This window comes from Pleurodeles waltl, chromosome 6, assembly GCF_031143425.1.
Source record: "Pleurodeles waltl isolate 20211129_DDA chromosome 6, aPleWal1.hap1.20221129, whole genome shotgun sequence".
Taxonomy (NCBI): domain Eukaryota; kingdom Metazoa; phylum Chordata; class Amphibia; order Caudata; family Salamandridae; genus Pleurodeles; species Pleurodeles waltl.
Window position 1 is genome coordinate 438,188,690 of NC_090445.1, and position 13,499 is coordinate 438,202,188.

Below are 13,499 nucleotides of genomic sequence, written 5' to 3' on the forward strand. Positions count from 1 at the left end.
ATAATGAGAAATCATAAATGCAGTTGCTGCAAGTACTGGTGACCCTGCATAGGCAGTAAAAAAAGTAGAGTTTAGCAACAATGATTTAGTTTTACCTCTGATATCTCATGAAATGTTGTGGGATTGCTGGGCAACATTCACAATGTGGGCCTTGAATATTTAAGTAACTTTTTTTGGCAAGAGCTGAGTCTTGAATTGTATAATTTTTTTAACAATTGTTGTCCATGCTTTAAAGGTTGGAGGGTCGGCGCAGGGGCTGTTAATAATTGTGATATCTAGAAATAAAAATAGTGAAATTGGGTAATTTGTGACTGCCTATGCTAACATGCACCTTGGGTTGCAGGGAAATGCAAGCTGTGGGACATTAGAAATGGTGCTTTTGAATTGCTATCTCCTTGCTGGTTCATGATAATGACCTAAGATGATTATTGATCCTATACTAGAAATACTTATACAACAATAATCTGTGGCACATAAATGCCAGAATGCCTATGACTAGAAGTACATTTGATTTAAGATTGGAAAAGACACTTCTGGGTCGGTGGGGCAAGATAATGGCTGCAAGTTAAATGGCTCCTCACCCAACCACGATTGTCCTTTGTCATCCTGAAGACGCAATGAGGAGGGGATCACATTGGACTGGTGCGTCCTACCTCCCCTTGATCCTGGTGAGTCGGTACTAGAAGGGCCAAACTGGCAGAGTTGGAATTAAGGTGTCCTTACTACACCAGGATGTCCGCAATTTAGCTGACAGCACCAAGGAGGCAGAGACTTTAATATCAACTACTGAGGACAGAATCACCCTTCAAAAACTTCAGAAAGATCCAGGACATCACCACACAGTTGGAGCGGAGGGTCAATGACAATGAAAACAGAACCTGCCAGAACAACCTCTGCCTGGTGGGCATCCCTGAGATTAGAGAGGGTCTCAGCCCAGCCTGGTTTCTTCCTGACCCATTCAAATCTTGGCTTTCAGGGAACAAGTTGTCTTCATGTTTCTTCCTTGGGAGGGCCCACTGCTCACTGGCTCCTCATCCCCTTCCCGTGGCATTGCCTAAACCTCTGATTATCAAAGTCCTAAATTAGGGCCATTGTGACTTGATCCTCAGTGTAGCCCATCAGCGGGTGGAACTATTGTGTGACTCCTCCAAACTGCGGATTTTCCCTGACTGCACAGCAAAGGTGCAAATTCCTTGAGGAGGTAAACCAAAAAATTAGAGCAATGCAACTTTAATATATGCTGCTGTATCCTGCCAAACGTAAAGCACTACACTAAGGCAAAGCCATTTTCTTTGACTCCCCTCGAGTGCGTGGGAGTGTGTGAACCTGGGCAGACACCATAAGGCCATAGTCCTCCGGGATGCAGCTTCGTGCCCCGGGTCTGGCCCGCTCCCTCTCAAGGATACAAGACCCCTGCTGGGCCCAGATCTTTTCCACCTATAAATATCTACAATCAGACATAGGTCATAGCCTGGTATAACACGTTCCCATGGTTTGGTTGGTCACTGGCCCTCTTTGAAGTTCCTGTGTTAAGGGCCCGGGTTAAAGATGCATCATGTTGGGAAGTATAGTTTATGTTACTACTGGTGTTTGTCTTCAGTGCAATCTTTGACTTGGTAACTTGGTTGAGCTTGCACTAGAAGATCAACACTGCCAGCACACTGGGGTCACATGATAAAGTAAGGATTCCCACGTGGAATGTGAATGGCTTTACTAACAAGGTGAAGGGGGGTGGCCGCACTGCAGTATGCTAAGAAGTGGGCTCTGCAGCTTATGTTAAGAAGCATGCTCTGCACCTTCTTGTCTTGAAAGAAACCCACTTATTATTCACACAACTTAACCTTTTAGACCGCCATGGATACTCTAGGGTCTACCACTCTAGGTGCCCCAGGGGATCCATTGGGTAGCCATCCTTTTACACAGATCCTTTCCATTCACAGTGACAGACGTACAGCATAAAACCCTGGGTTGTTGTATTGCAGTGACTGGCATATTAGAGTGCTTTATATGGTCAATTGTGAGTGTCTGTATTCCACCTACACTAATTGAATGTACCCTGCAGGCTTATCGGAACTGGTCCTTGATTTCCCACTCAGGAAGCTAGTGAAAAAGGGGGAGACTAAAACTCTATCATCGAAAGTATGCTAGACATCTTGCTCTCCGACCCTCTTGCTAGATAGATGATTTTGCTGGGGTGGGCCGATTTCTCTGTCTAAACGATATCTGGTGAACTCGCTACTCTTGAGAGGGGGCCTTTACTTATTACTCCGGTGCACATCACTCTCGCTCTACATTAGACTGATTTTTTGTCCCAGTCTCAGACATTTGGGGGGTCCATCATGCTCAAATGCTGCCCAGACTGTCAAACCACTCCCTGGTGGAGATCATCTTTAAGGGGCCGGGGGGTGGACTAAAGACAGTGAATCCCTGGTAGTTGCAAGATGGTGACTTTGCAGATAAGCTGCAGAAGTACACTGCGATGTACTTAAAGTTTAATGCGCCCTTGGTCGCCTTACTCATAATGATGTGGGAAGCACTTATGGCAACTGTATTGGCGAAATTATTGCCCCCATGGTGGGTCACCATGGACACAACGACAAAGACGTCAGTGGCCTTGATTCCTTGATCCAAGATCTGACTTCTTAAATGGAGGTGGGAGGTGATGTGGGGCTTGTAGAAGGCATGAGGTAGCATTCTCCTCTCTGAAATAGAAGCTATTGGAAGCAGACAAATCCGGCTGCCCAAAAAGTAGCACAGACAAGTACGAACAGGGTGACAATACCAGGATGATGATTTACCGAGCAGCAAACTGCGACACCAAACTTAAAATAATAGCTTAGATTAGAGATCAATCCGTGGTACGTTCCTGATAGCTGTGGGCATTGCTGAGGCCTTTGCAATGGAGGCAGAAAGAGAGATCCCTATCCACCGAGATTTGCCACTGGCAGTGCTCCAGGATGATGGCAGAGGGGTCCTTGCTCAGCTAGTAATAGAAGAAGAGATTTGGGGTCTGTTGCTTCGATGTCCTCTGTGAAGATCCCAGGCCTGAATGGGTTCCCAGTGGAATTTTATAAAAATAATGCCAGGAAGATGGTGGGTGTGCTAGGTGCCATGTTTCAGGAAGCTCTCAGAACCTGTTCCTGTCCAGAGGATCTCTGCTAATGCACAATTGTAGTGATCCAAAATCCTCTGCCACATATTGCGCCTCATATAGTTCCATTGCCTTATTAAACACAGCAGTAAAGATCCTAGCCAAGGGTCTCGCGGGTATGGTCTCCAACATAATACGCATCTTGATAGGCTGAGACTAGAATGGCTTCCTGCCACATCAGGGAGCTAGACACTGGATCAGAACACTTCATGCCACTATAGCTAACCTTGATAAGCTGAAAGAACCCATGGTCCTCCTATTAGGAGACTTTGAAAAAGCTTTAGATTCTGTCTCATGGCAGTTTCTCCATCAGGTGCTTGAAAAAAATTAACTTTGGCCCAGATTTACAGAACATGCGAAACTGCTGTTCTTGCCCCGGGGCTCACATCTGAAGAAACTGCACCCTGTCATGCCCCTTTTCCACTGAACTGGGGACCCCCACAGAGATGTCCCTGTACCTGCTACTCTTCGCTTTAATAATGGAACTTTCTCTGCAAAGCTGAGACTCATTCAGTTTCAGAACTTTCATAGGATTTATTATACCCTGGACAGACTCTTTTACCTGCAGAGAAACACGTCTTCTGTTGCACATGCTGTCACAAGACCCCAGGTTCTTTAGACTTGTGATTTGGGAATGCCCAGTGATAGCCGAGTACTGGAACATTTGCAATCTCTTGCTACAAATGATGGGCATCCCTATGACAAACCCTAAATGCATACTTCTAGAGGTGCAAGCTGACCAGGACTGCAACAAGGGACAGGATGATACTCACTATAAGACTTTTAGTTGCCATAAAAGACATTGCCTGACATTGAAGGGCACTGGAAGCCTCCTTCATTAGAGAATGGAGAATGGGCATGCATCCCTGCACAAGAATGGAGGAATCAGTGTATTAAAACCTGGGTGTCCCTAAACATTTAATAAGATATGAGGAAAGTGGTGGGACCGTTTCTGCGGTGTGACTACCCACTTATGATCATCAGACAATTGCCTTCATTCCTGCCACTTCACTGCTTATATAAAAACTATATGTATGGTATTACTGTGTATTGTGTATCTTGAGCTTGACCATTATGGAACTGCACTTTTATTTGTCTTGTTGAAGAAAACATCTGATAGGGACTTCTAGTTGCAGATTCCTTACCCTTTGAATTTCCCCCAGGCATCAGTCTGGATCTGGAGATTGTTCTCGAGCAGTTACCCTGCATGCTGTCAGGTGGCGCCTGTCGGCCCTGTGCCCGTTGTCGGCATCGTGTCTGCTGGATATGACGTTGCAGGACCTATATAGGCACCACCTCGGCACGCTGATGTTACTTCTTTTTTTTTCTGCACCAGCCTTCACGCAGATCCGAAGAAAAGCTACCCTTACAGTCATTTTTTGACTGGACTTTTCAACTTTTGACACTCTAATGCTTTGAGATGTCATTACAGAAGACCGGATTTAAGCTTTGCGACTCCTGTCATCGGATGATGTCCATGACAGATCCACATCTCATGTGTCTTTGGTGTTTGGAGCGCAACCACGACCCAGAGTTGTGCTCCGAGTGCCAGGCCATAAATCCGAAAGCTTTGAGGGAGCGGTCCTTAAAGTTACTTGCAGTCCAGTGCTCAGCTCCACATTGTTCCCAGCCTCGGTCGAAAGGAAGGTCCTGAGACTGGTCACGGATCCCCCACTCTTCATCATCCCATTGCAAGTTTTTGGGACGTTGGTGTAAGCCTAAGAGGAAGTCGAAGAAGAGCAAGCGTTCTTCGTCTTCGCCCTGTCGATCAGCTGATGAGATGCTGGAAAGGAGCGTTGTCGCTCTTGGCCTCTGTCCTCAGAGCCTGCTTCTGGGTCAACCCCAAACCTCCCCGAGTTTTCGGGAGCCGGAGCCACCCCTGCCCAACTTCTGGAGTTCTACGAGGTCATGCGCCTTATCTTTGGGCAGTCTGGCTCCACTGGAGCGCCTTGAGGCCCTAGGGGATTGGCAGGGGCCCCCTGAGGTTCCACACCAGCGGCTTCTGCCATGGCTCCCGAAGGCACCCAGGGATCTGTTCCCAGATCCGAACTGGCATTGGTTGTGCCACCTCGACCTTCCCCGATGATGGTTCAGACGTCGATGCTCCTAACACCGCCTGTGCCCACGGACGGCGTCAATCCCATTCTCATTGCTGACTCTTACACGGAGCCAGACTGACGTCACACTACGCCGATTCCGACTTTGACTGGGACTTGCTTCCTAGGTCGGATCCTGACCCTTACTCTTATGGGTTGGGGTACGGTGAGAGTTTTGAGGGGTTGCTGGACCCTTTGGAATACCAGCTTGACAACCCTATGGGTGAAGCCAGTGGTCTGGACATTTCCCCTGACGCTGGTAGGCTTTCTCCCCCTACCATGGCTACAGAGGAGGGGGCGTCCTAGTCATTGGTGGTGAAGAGAGCGGAAGAGGTCCGAGCTGCCTGCAGTGGCTGTCAGGGCTGACCTCCTGACAGAGGTCCTTCAACCTGGGGCTTCCACCTCTGAACCCCTTTTACCCTTCAACAAAGTCCTCACTGATATCCTGCTGAGGACCTGGTTCAAACCCAGCACAAGGACTCCTATGAACAGGATAATAGCCCGCCACCATAGGCCTGTGCCTAACGACACAGTGTTCCTGACACAACACAAGCTCCTGAGAGCTTGGTTATCTAAGCCTACACGTCCATTGGCACTTTACCTTTCGCACTTCCGGATAGGGAATACAAGAGACTGGATCACCTTGGGAAGTAGGTATTGTCTTCCTCCAGCCTGGTAATGCGGTCTGTGGACATCGCATGCCTTTTGGGCCGTTACTCCCATACTTTATGGGACATGGCTGCGCAAGTGCTACCGCAGGTCCCGGAGGAGGCTCGGGCCATTATCTCCCAAGCTATTGATGATAGGATAGATGCAGCTAAGTTCAAGATTAGATGTGGGCTGGATACGACTAACTCTCTGGGCAGGTAGGTTGCTTCGAGTGTGGCCTTGAGACACCACGTCTGGTTGAGGGCATCTGGTTTTTCGGGGATGTCCAATCCATGTCTAATGGACACATCCTTTCATGGCACCTGTCTCTTCAGAGACAAAGCAGACTTAGTGCACAAGCGCTTTAAGGCGTACCGAGCTACGGCCTGGACCTTAGGCTTCGAAGCTGCCCCTCGCCCCCCTCAGTCTGCTTTCCGTCCATTTCATGGCTACAAAATGGATGCTCAACCAAGTCCATTCCCCTCCAGCCACCATGCCGCACATCTGCCCAGCTTCTGCGTGGTCAAAAATGTGGGATCCAATGTCTGGGTGGATAAGGGAGCCACTGGTCTAGCCAGTCCAACACCCACCCTCCACCCCCCCACCAACCTCCAAATCTTCACAGTGTGACACTGTCCCATCAGGGACCAGTCGGAGGCAGGATTCGCAATCACCTGTTCCACTGCCATACCATCACGTCAGACAGGTGGTTTTGCAAAAAGTCCAAATGGGCTACTCCCTTCCCTTTGATACTACCCCTTCATCCATGTCACCAACCTACTATCGCATAATGGAGGATCACTTGGCACTTCTCCGCAAGGAGGTTATGTCTCTTTTGACCATGGGAGCCATAGAGAGGGTTCCTGTGCCAGTAGTAGGTTGTGTTGTTATTCCCGCTATTTGCTGGTACCCAAAAAAGAAAAGGTCACTGCACTCTCCTAGACCCTCGGTCCTTCAATCTTAGTATATTTGAGGATAGTAGCAAAAAACTTTGAAAAACTACTCAGTGTTGTTCACCTCATCAATCGTAAGGCCACAAATCTTCATATATTCAGTATTGTATTTTGTGCAAATATGGGAGAATGATTAGTTAACTGGATGTTCTCACCGCATCTGTGATACTGACAGTCTTCACAGGATTCAGAATTAGCCAGCTAAAACTCTTTAAGCTATGAGGAAATGGAACTCCCACCTTTCCATATAGCTTAAATGTCTATTCTGTGGAAGAGCCCAAAAGAACTTGAAACACATCTTCGTTGATTGTCAGCCAATGGCAAGTTATGATTTGTTGTGAGGACCAATTGGTATTAAGGTGACAGATACATCTTACATGGATTGGGAACTAAAACTAAGGGCTGGGGTGGGAATAGTGTTTTCACTATAATCATGTTTTCTTACAATTTGAACTAGTGAATCATTGATAATGTACCTCTAAACTACAAGTAAAAGCATTATTTCAATTGAAACTATCAGAGCCAAAAGGAGCTCCAATAAGCCTAGAAATATAGACCCTCATTACAACCCTGGCGGACAGCGGTAAAATGGAGATAAGTACTGCCAACAGGCTGGCGTTACTTTTCGCCATAATATGACATTGGTGGTATGGGCCAAGCCATACCGCCAATGTACCACACCGTCCGCCACGGCGGTAATGACCGCCGGGCTGGAGACTGCAGTCTCCAGCCAGGCAGCCGTCACTAGCCTGCCCGTGGGATTATGACCCCGCCTACCGCCATGGTTTTCATGGCAATCTTACCGCCACGAAAACCATGGCAGTAGGCACTATCAGTGACAGGGAATTCTTTCCCTGTCACTGATTGGGATCTTCCCTGCTCCCCTCCACCTCCCCAGGATACTCCCCCAACTACATACACGCACCTTCATGCACACACAAACACGCGCATACACACATTCATACACACATTCATACCCACATTCATCCACGCTTGAATACATCCATTCACACACACATCCACACACACTTACATACATACAAACACACACACACACACGCATTCACACAACACAACATTCATGCACTCACACATCCATACATGCACACTCGGACAGCACTCATCTCACACCCGCATACACGCACGCACAGACATACACACACACACACACAACACTCCCTACCCCCCCCCTCACCTGTCTGAGCACCCGACTTACCTGATTGCAGGGGATCCCCTGGCAGGAGACTGGATGGGGCATTGCTGCCAGCAGCAGCGTCCGCCAGCAGAACACTGCCAGGCCGTATCATGTGTCACTTACCGCCATCGCCGCAGCCAGATTTCCGCCATCCTTCTGGCAGAATTACGGCTATGGTCATTATTTGGCGGACAGCTGGTAGCCATGGCGACGGTCTTTTGGCGGCCGTCGCTGCAGAGGTAGGCGGTACATACTGCCATTGTTGTAATGAGGGCAATAATGTTCAGGAGAAGAGAAATAATTAGATATTTTTGAACATTTGGAGTTCTAGCCTGAAGACCCAGAATTATTTAAGGTGTATTTTCTTGAGGAGGATTGCCACCTGGGAAAATATTGTTTCAGGTAAGTCACTCTTTCTTCTTTGAAACATTCAGTGGGCTTTGATTTCCTGTTGAGGTTTAGACCGTTGGGGTCTTGACTTACACTAGAATGTTTTTTCCTTTGATTTGTGGATTGCAAGGGGTCCTTAGATAGGCAAGATAATGCTGTTCTGTAGCAGGCACAAAGATGATACCTTGTGTTTTTTTCACAGACCCCACCAGGATAGTGAATGGGCCTGAGGATCTGGTCGCTAAGAGAGGATCAACAGCACAACTCGACTGCCGGATAAAGTATGACCCAACTTTGAAACTCACAGTTACCTGGCAAAAGGATGACGTCCCCTTGTACATTGGAAACAGGTGGGTGCTGTCTGCAAATCACAACAGGCCCGTGATGGAGGTAGTGGAGGAAGAGGTGGAGAAGAAGGCTGGCAAGGTGGACTAGTATACTTGTCCTTGGTCTCCTCTCTGGAGTTATAGGTACTTTCAGAGCCTCCTCAAAAGTCAGTTTCCTCTTTGGGACCACAAGAGAAGAAAGTGTAGCAATGTGCCTTCTTGAATTTGAAGATTGTGCCGTCTAGCATCTGTGTTTTCAAGAACTGGCTGAACTGGAGAAGGACTGGTAGAAGATTGGCCCAAGCCTTTGGATTCTAGAATTTTCAGTTCCGAAGTTCTTTGGTGCCGAAATCTTATACTTCGGGTACTTAGTTGGTGCTGAGCTGCTGGCTCTCGGATTGATCCCGAGGTTCAGATCAACACCGAAAATATCTATTTTTCCAAGGAGGTTGAAGCCAATGTAGTGGCTATAGCCTTTGTGGCTATTTTTGGCACTGAGCCGAAGGGCAAGACAGCCAAAACTGTTTTTGACAATGGCCAGATGGCAGTAGTGGACCAGCGACCTCTATAACAGGCTGTAGGGCCTTCTTGGAGGGTTTCTGTTGTGCAACCGGGGCGCAGTACCCACTCGCTGAGCAGAGGAAAGTTCTTGGCTCTTGAGGACAGACTCCAACTCTGATTCAAAGCTGTCTTAAATAGTAAGGACTTCCTCCTCTTTCGCTGTTGGATCCTCCTGAGTGAGCTCTTCTCTGAAGTTGTCAGGTGTGTCGTCCAACATCTTCTGTGCCATTTCTAGCTGGCGAGCCCATCGATCAAGAAGGGTCCTTTTTGATCGAAATGGCTTACAAACGTCGCAGTCGGCTTCATGATGGTCGGGAGAGAGACAGCGGTTGCACACGATGTGTTGATCGGTGTGTGGGAACCTGGTGTGACAATGAGTACAGAAGCAAAATGCCATTCGCTCTGTCAGAACGACATTCCCATTGATTCTGGCACCACGTAGAAGGTATGCCAAGATGGGTGGTGGTGCAAACCGTAGAAAAGTGGAGAGAGCCCTGAGATAGGAGAAATGTACACATATACAATTCTGTCGGAATAGAAAAGAGAGTGAAAACAGTCAAAAGACAGAGTGGAGACGCACACATCAAAAACCTACCGCAGAGAAAAAACTATCTAACAAAGGAGCCGAGGCCCATGCGCAATATCACAGAGATCTTGTGTCTTGAAATGCTTCTCCGAAGAAACACAACTTGCACCACGCCGGACCAAACACTAGATGGCAAGAGTATGTAGAGCATGTGAATCTACAGCACAACATGCTACAAACATATGCTTACAGAGTAAGTAACATAACCCTTTCAAATGCAGCAAGTTCTTCATAATAAATGTTTTTGCAGAATGATCCATATGGCATTTGCCTTTATTCAGAATATGGGTAGAACACTGTGTCACATTGCTGAGGGTTTTCAGTCAGCCAGAATCAAGTGTAGGGTTCAATGACTATCGTTTCTCCTGAGTAATGGAATATCTGTGTCTCCTGGTGAAGAGGCACAATATAGGTCCTTCCCTTGCTCGAGATGCTTTACAAAATCTGTATTGTGCACATAAAGGAAAGATTCCTTCTTCCAAGGGATAACAACAAATAATTGGACTCTGACCATTAAAAACATCTAGTAAGGCTCAAGATGTTCATCTCCTATACTTTGTTTTTAGGTCTTTGCTGGATTCTTCAACAGCTCGCCTTGCTAGACAAACTCCACACATGTCTGGGCATATGTTGCTGGGCTCCGTTTGTCAGTTCCATCCTGTATAAATGTGCCGCTCTTTTCATTAATACTAGCTTCAGAGATGACAACAGCAGGCCAACTGTCAACATAAATACTAGTAATAATAAAACATCAATAAAAGGCACATACTTGGTCCACAACAACCTTGTTGTCAAGTTCCCCATTGTTGTGAACACAAGTTGTGATCATAAGAAAAGGTTCCTTTGGATAGGCATTTCAGACATCCTATCTGAGGAAACGTATGGGAGGATAAGGCTCATGAGTGCCTTGAGATGAAAAAAGGATGTAAAAGAGGCAGCCTACTTTGATTATGTGGGAATACTTGGACTATTTAAGGAGAATCATCCAAGCCCATGGTAAGGTGTTTTATGTTTACTAAAGAGATTGCTTTGGCACCTTGTTCACGTCCTCTCTCGGCACTGCCGCCTCATAATCTGCACCTCTAATACTTTTTGTTGGAACAGACACCCTTAAATACCAAGGACAAACTGTGCCACCCTCCCACCATTTCTGGCCTACCTTATGTTTTCTACCATGAGTGGGCCTGACAGTGAGTCCTCTGGAGATACTCCAAGTTTTGCTTTTAAATTTGAAATGAAAGAGTTGGCTCCTCTGGTTACAGCGTTTACTCAAGGTTTTGCCCACCAGTATTATTATTATTATTATTATATATATATATATATATATATATATATATATATATATATATATATATATATATGCTCATTAAATTAGGGAATAGGGTGACTCACAGCTGGTGGCAGCTGAATATTGTCGCAGGGACACAAGTCTATTAACCCGTGATTGTAGAGTGCCTAACAGACTCCCCCTATGAGTTCCCACACCCTGCATTGGCTTGATCTGACCCTCAGAATTGAAGATGCTGTCTCGCTGTCCCAATACAAAAATCCAGTAATGAGGACCTTCAGGTAACAACTCGCTGATCAGTGGTCATACACCTGAAGAGTTAAGTGTCTAAACAGCATAACCTGGTTAACCATTTGCTGTCAGCATCACTTGTGCCTCTTGGTAAACATAAAGGGGTCATTATGACCCCAGCGGACGGAGTTAATATGGAGGAAAGTACTGTCAACAGGCTGGCGGTACTTTTCTCCATATTAAGACATTGGTGGTTTGGCTCAAGCCAAACCGCCAATGTACCACACCGCCCACCACAGTGGTAACGACCTCCGGGCTGGAGACTTCAGTCTCCAGTCAAGCGGCTGTAACTAGCAACTCCTGCAGGATTATGAACCTGCCTACCGCCATGGTTTTTGTGGCAACCGTACCGCCATGAAAACCATGGCAGTAGGCACTATCACTGGTAGGGGTCACTGTCACTGATAATGGTCTTCCCCGCCACCCTCCCCAGGTTCCCCCCCCCACCCTCCGCCTCCAGACCGCCCCCTTCATTCATGCACCTTCATTCACACACGCACACACGTATTCCCACACTCATTCCCACATTCATCAATGCATGCAGACATCCATTCACACACACATCCACACACACATACATACAAGCTCACACGCATTCACACAACACAACATACATGCACTCACCCATCCATACATACAACACGCAACACACACTGGGACCAAAGGCATGGTATAGCTTGGTAAATCTGTACCATCCTGCTCTGTTTGTTTCTTTGACCCACCCTTTCTCCAGTAGACTCAAGCACATAAAAGCCACTGCTGTGGTCTTTAATTTTGCTTTCACTTCAACAGTAGATCCAGGGTTGTTCTTGTATGGATGAACCTCAGTGTACCTCCTCCTATCTTCAAAGATTGGTAGGTTCCACTCACACCAGGCTAGGGGCAGACTTGATTAATAGCAGACACACCAAGTGCTTCAATTATTTGTAGGAAGACTGCGAAGAACTCTATGCAAGTTCCTGAGGCATCACTGTGTGCACACTAACACCGGAACAGAGACATTTGCAACCTTTTGTCTTATTTATTACTGCTATTCATGGAAAGGCATTGTTGCACTTTACATGCAACACTAGAGACATACAAGAGTGATATTGCAGAGATTCTCAATTAGACTGATCAGCATGTGGAAGATAGGAGCCACCTGAAAAGGGAGGGAATAATTCAGAATTAGTTGAGGTGAAGGCGAATAGGTAAGTGTTAGGCAGTTTGCTGAAGGTGAGAATGTCAATTTGTGTCCAGATTGAGCACTGGGAGTAGTTCCAGGCAGTGATTGCTGATCTTGCAAAGGTCTCCTACGGTGCCTGAGATGTTTCGGGGGTTTTCCTGGTGGAAGGTATCTGCGCCCTCAAAGACTCTTTTCTCATCTGAATATCATAAGCAGTGATGCCAGGTACCAAGACCTTGTCAAACAACAGATTTAAAATGTTGTTCTGGCTGGACTTGGTTGCCCATGTACTTCCTTTTATCACTGGAGAAATGTGGTCAGACTTCTTCTTTGTAGAAATTAGACAAGTTGTGACAAAATGAGGAGCAATGATATAAAGACCTTGGGAGAACTTCAAAATTAGTTAGTTTTGTAAGTGGGAAAACCTGTGGAATATGCTTCAAAGATATATAACATGAATTGTCTTGTATCAACGGGTCACTCCGAAGTGGACGTCAGGCAGCACACTGACGAAATACCGATAAGTGCAATTCTCGAAACTTATAGAATGCACATGTGCAATATAACAGAAATATTGCTTAGACTTCGGGCCTGATTTAGAACTTGGCAGATGGGTTACTCCTTCAGAATGACAGAGACAGAGACAGAGCTCCCATCCGCCGAAATCTAAATCCCATTATATCCAATGGGTTTTAGAATTTGGCGGACCGGACATCCGTCACCGTTATGATGGAGTAACCCGTCTGCCAAGTTCTGAATCAGGCCGTTAGACATACATGGGTGTCCTATTGTGGAACACTGGAAGGGCAGAATGGCTAGAGACTCTAACACATCCTGGAAAGATGTATG

The 13,499-nt window shown here is 46.7% G+C and overlaps 1 protein-coding gene across 7 annotated transcripts in view; it reads left to right on the forward strand.

The window, feature by feature from the left end:
• The window catches only part of NFASC (neurofascin), a 733,849-nt gene that overhangs the window by 468,040 nt on the left and 252,310 nt on the right, over nt 1–13,499 (forward strand). For all 7 annotated transcript variants that reach the window (XM_069238522.1, XM_069238515.1, XM_069238519.1 and 4 more), the window contains one exon: nt 8,636–8,783. In XM_069238522.1, the coding sequence (XP_069094623.1) occupies nt 8,636–8,783 (148 nt within the window). The remainder of the gene's footprint in view (nt 1–8,635; nt 8,784–13,499) is intronic.